At 26.5% G+C, this 6,000-nt stretch overlaps 2 protein-coding genes across 6 annotated transcripts in view; one reads left to right on the top strand and one right to left on the bottom strand.

The window, feature by feature from the left end:
* Positions 1 to 6,000, top strand: part of LOC100161700 (ras-like protein rasC) — a 188,142-nt gene that overhangs the window by 127,572 nt on the left and 54,570 nt on the right. The window lies entirely within an intron of this gene.
* LOC100568531 (lipase member H) overlaps positions 1 to 6,000 on the bottom strand; it is a 37,903-nt gene that overhangs the window by 13,207 nt on the left and 18,696 nt on the right. For all 4 annotated transcript variants that reach the window (XM_008185304.3, XM_003244782.3, XM_008185303.3 and 1 more), the window contains exon 5: positions 3,885 to 4,070. In XM_008185304.3, coding sequence (XP_008183526.1) covers positions 3,885 to 4,070 — 186 coding nt within the window. The remainder of the gene's footprint in view (positions 1 to 3,884; positions 4,071 to 6,000) is intronic.

Raw genomic sequence — 6,000 nt, 5'->3', positions numbered from 1 at the left:
CAGGGCTTAAGATAATATTATTATTATTATTATTATAATTTGTAAGTTCTAAAAAACTTTATGAGTCGTGCTCGAATATTGCTCTAAAATTGTCATAAATAAAAATAAATGCTTAATAACACAAGCAAAATTTTTATTATTGGTAATTTTTTTTTTTTTTTTTAGTTGGGATTTGCATTATTTTACATTGAAAACGATAGTAAGTTTATTTTGAATGTATATAGATACATTTTATAATATTTTATTATGATTCTCTAATTCACACATATAACTGGCCTACAGCTGCAATTGATTTATATTAGATACGATATTTGAAGTATTAATCAGAGTATTGATCATATCGTCGGTCTTGAATCCACCATAAAATCATAAATCTTTATAATGTACTAAATTTTCCATAGTACTATTGTGACCTATGATGACATTAATAATGGTTTTATTCATCAAATGATAACTGATAATTCCTAATACATTATAAAATCACGAAATATGCCCTTAAAATTTAAAAAAGCTTAAAAAAGTAAATATATAAAACAACAATTTGGAATAATAACTTTTGATAATTTATTCTTGAAGTAATACGTTTAAATTATAGTATAGGTACGTCATGCTAAAAATTCAAATGAATCAAAAATCGAAAATTGTAATTAATGCAACGTATAGTTTAATCCCTATACTCGGAACCTCGTGAACTTGAATATTTGTTTGGAAAGTAAATAGGACCAATCCGATTTGATACAAATGTAATTCATGATGTTTGGATTCCCAAGTTTAAAAAAATTAGTGCATACATTTACACATTTTGTTTTTTATATTTTATAATATGCATATTCACATATTGTAAGGATTCCTAGATTTAAAATTTGTATTGCATACATATACTAATAAGTAATTAGTAATAATGTGATGGCCGTTCCAGTCGGTCCGATGTTGGAATGTTAACTAATTTACATTTATTTAGGTTGAATTAGAATTAATATATTTGATTATAAACATTTGAAAAATAATAATAAAAAAAGAAACATTTTCAAATACATGTCATCATAAGTATAAACACCCACCGTAAATGTTATTTCGATGAATCTGATTTAAAATTGTATGATGGGAATTTGTATTGGAAAAGGAAAAACCTTTCAAGAGGTCTTCCTGTAGGATAAAGGTAAACCTAAAATATGCGTTGATTAGATGACCTACCGGGCGTAACAATCAATACATTTACGTCGTGTAGCACTTACTTTTATGAACACATGAACTTTTATGAACATATTATAAGTAACATCTGTGAGTGACAAAACTAACCTAATTTATAAACATTGAAGAACAAGTTTTAGAACTAACCATTTTATACAAATTAAGTTACAAATGTTTTCGTTTATGAACACTTATTCGTTTCATTAAGGTACTAATAAGTGGGTAATAAATAATAATATTGTACTGCACCGTCATTACAACGAGACATGAAAACATTTTGAGAATTTTTAGCGAAATATTCACTTTTTATTACTAAAAATACTAAAAATACTTTAACATAACATCTTAAGCAATATACTTTATATTCTCCATAGTCTTATGACGAGGAATAGGCGGAAAGAACGTTTATGTTTTTATAGCTTTTGAAATACTTTGAACTTAAAATTTGAACATTCTACACTCCAAACGGATAGTACAAACTTAAAGAATCAAAATGCGTAGGTACATTAAAGATAAACTTTTCGTTTGATACCTTCCTTCGGGTTATAAATGTTGTCAATAACAACAATTATTATTTTATATAGGTAGCTCATTGTAAGATTATAACGAAAACGAAACACTTGAAAATGTTTACTTCCTGCTAGACTCGTTTTTGGGCTTGGATTAAAATATATTTAAAAAATGTACCTATACTTGACTATGTTTAATCATACAAAGTGAACAGTAATATAACGACATTTGATAACAATTGTACGGTACCACAATAAAGTATATCCATCAGAATCGAATAAACTGATTATACTGAGTAGTTAGTACCTATAGTTATTGTAATTCATTAATATTTCAAATCACGTTAACATATTGTTATTTATTTTTACATTTAAAATTTTTGAAAATACTTAACTATATCTCACAATCATCTCGCTAGGTAAAAATAAAATAGTATAACACGTGACGTACTTTTGTTAAATGTATACTTAACTCGTGTAGATACTTATTATTTTATGTATATTATCTATGAAAACAATTAACTTGGTTATGTAAAATCAACGTCAATAACGTTAAATTATAAATTAATAACTAATAAACAATATACGTCATATTAACTTGACCCATTTATAAACAAACTGATTAATTAATTATCAGCTAGGTGCAAGTCTTATAGCACGACTGCGCAACCTTCAATTTTATTTAAATTATGACTTAGTATGTTGTACTAAAAGCTACCTATATATTATTTCTTATTATTGCCCACTAACTGCAGTAGTTTATAAAACTACAGGATAAAGCGAATAAAATATATCGATAAATGAAAGATTACATAATACTTTATTTTTGAATAAAACTGCTATACCAGGACCAAATTGTTTATCGTAATCGCAAGTTTGAACTCCCATCGATCACTGTTGACTTCTACGTTGGCCCACCATCAATTTCCGGATGACCGCGAGGTCAGAGATATAGTAATTGGTGGACGAACTAATGCATTATTTGGAAATAGCCTAATCTTCGGAGTTCACTAGATATTGCAGCGATTAAATTGCACGGACAGAACACGGTTGTTTCGTTCGTCCGTACTATTTTATGGAATGTGACCAAATCAAACCAATCGACTGAATAATAATTAAACAGATTGGATTCAAAAAATCTCTTTCAGAAAATCTCCGATTTCTATCAAACTAAATTGAAATAAAAACTAAATCAAATAGTTCCGTTTGGTTGTATCTAAAAATCGAAAACAGTTCTAAGAATAATTCATAGAAAGCTTTAAAATGGGAATGTTGTGACATTCGAATGACATATTTAAAATATTGTTGAAACAATAGTTATAATAATAATAATATAAAATGGCTATAATATTATCATGACATTAGTTATAGATACATGTTACAACATTTGATTTAACAAATGATCCAACTTTAAATGATAAACTTTCCGATTAAAAAAATAGAGTTTACAATGAAACATAAAGTATATTATAATTTATAACGCATACGAGTCTCGTGGTTAACTATATAAATCGTAATTTTAAAGCAATTTATAATTTTTATGTATAATTATAATATATGAGTATATGACCAACTAAAATATGTTAATATTATATTTTTACATAATTAATTGTTCGGAATATTTTTGTAGCATATTGAATTATAATTAAGTTTCTGAAAACTTAGACGAGTATCCATACCGTTTGAAGCATACTGATGTTTCAAAGATAGGGGTTATTAAATAAGAAAATAACGTCAACGTAATACACCCGTATTGGAGTTTATAATAAGCTTTTAAAATTTACATCTCTACACACACAAATACACAATACACATATTGTTATATGTGACGAAATCACAGGCTTAAAACTGTTAAAAGTTTTGATGAGTTTAGTATATTGTACCCATAGTTAGAAATCATCTCTTTTGGTTTGCTTGACGGACGGGGGTACCATCGTCAAAAGTACAGAATGGTTGCTGTAAATAAATTTCAAGAAACTTGTGAAATATGTATTGCTGTTACAATTCGGGCGATAATATTGTACCTAAGACGTGATTTTATCCTTAAAATTTATACTTTAAATATTAGAAACGTTACAAGTGTATATTTTATTTTTTCATGTTATGAAAACCACACTCAGCATAATATTCTATATCGCGGTAATTTTTAACCGAATATCAGTTGCTACGCGTTTTGTTCTCTACCTGTATCGGAGTTGCACGACGGTTGTATTTGGCCACCATTGAAGTAAAAATCCACATGACCCACTGGCTCTCTCAAGCCCAAGAACATGGTCGACGTGTGCAACACCATTACGAACTGAGCACTGTTCACGTCAACTCTTTCATTTTTCTGACTGTCTTTGAAATTAGGCTGTGCCGGATCAAGAGCTAAAAAAAAAATCACAATAATATTAATGAGACGTGAACAATGTCGAATTGTGTTCAATATAATATGATTCAGAGACAATAATATAATATACCTACCAAAGTATTATAAAATAATAATATTTATAGAAATGAAACGTTATACATTTTAATTTTTAATATATATATTATAGTATAAAATGATAAGCATGTTTATTAGATTTAATTTATAATTATTTGATCGCCATAATTACTAACGGTAATCACAAATAAATGTACAATTAAAGACCCAATTTAAACAGCTACTTTTGCTTGTTATTCAAATAATTTTTTTCACTGTATGTCTTTATGTATTTTATTTTAAAGTGATGTATAAAACGCCAACAATTTTCCTATAATAGGTATTCCGAGTAATTTTTGGCATATTTATTTTGATTTCGTAATGAAAAGTTTAGTTTGTTAAGAAAAATAAAAAAGATACAATATTTGAATAAAACATAATAAATTATTACAATAATGACTCTATTAAACTGTTTGTAACTATCAAATTTTAATAAACAATCAACATTGTGCAACGAAAAAAGAAATGTTACCCTTATTTAACAAGAATACATGAAACATAGTTTAACATGTCTTATGTGACATATAAATTGACTGCATACGAGCAATAGTAGTATGAAGAATATGAAGAAACATTCTTTTTAGAAAACTACTAGTTCTAGAATAATGATTTTATACAATTTTTTATTTCAAATGTAATCACGTGTTTTCCAAAAATAAAATATTGTGAATTATATCATAACATTTTTATCTTTAAGCGTAACCACTAAACTATAGCTGATTGAGCGAACAATTAATGTTTAAGGCATTCTTCAAAATTTATACTTTTGAAAATAGGTAATTGGTACAAAATTAATATATACTTACATCATAAAATTCTTTTCTCTCATAAAAACTATAGCTAAAACAATATTGTTCATTATAATATTAAAAGAGTATTATAATAGGTGGTATTGTTTTTATATTTTGGAGGTACGCAGAACCAGGTCACTATTCTCATCGTAAAATTAAAATAAAAATATTTTAAAAGAGTTGTTGCTTATTTTTATTTTTAGCAGAAATTTTCAGTTGTTAAAATAATGTATTCTGTTTATTACATTATTTCATTGTAATATTTATAACGCCTTTAATTATTTTACTATTAAAAATTGAACTATAAAATATTTAGTATTTTATTTACTGTTCACCTTGATTTTATAACTCTCTTAAATTATAATTCTGCATATTATTATTGTCCACTCCTTTTTCAATTTCAACTGTTATGTTCGTAATAATAATGCTTATTTTTTCTTGTCGGATTTTAGAACATATATGTATATAATAATACACAGCGCAGAAATAATAACTAATAAATATACATAATTATTCCTTCTTCTGTTAATACAAGTAAGTATGATTTAAATACTTTTTTTTCAACTCATCGGAAATTTATGAAAAGAAAATATATAAAATGTTGATATAAAATAAAATTATATTTATGTTATATCTGTCGTAAGCATATTTATGCTTACGACAATTAATTGATTGCTCCATTTAGGTATAAATCCAAATTATTTTAACAGTCACAACTCACAGTTGTACATTAGTGTATTTATACAACAAAACCATGATTCAGCAGATATCTCTGAATAATTGGTCGAGTTACAATAATATGATTTTTTCAAAGCCTCATTTAGGGAAAAAATAAATTGCGATCACTATATACGATATCGCTTCCAAAATTGTCTTCTTTCTAGAGATTGGTAGTCTGTATGTGCATCATGGGATATTGTAATATTATTACACTCCTCGACGGTATCATGATAATACATTATGTGTGACACTAAACTAAGCGTTCATAACAACTCTTAGGATCCTAAATCTGTAAAATAGAAATTCGTTCTCACGGGTACCG

The sequence above is a fragment of the Acyrthosiphon pisum genome, chromosome A2, assembly GCF_005508785.2.
Source record: "Acyrthosiphon pisum isolate AL4f chromosome A2, pea_aphid_22Mar2018_4r6ur, whole genome shotgun sequence".
NCBI lineage: Eukaryota > Metazoa > Arthropoda > Insecta > Hemiptera > Aphididae > Acyrthosiphon > Acyrthosiphon pisum.
The sequence above is the reverse complement of the archived record's forward strand: the minus strand, read 5'-3'. Positions and strand labels throughout refer to the sequence as shown.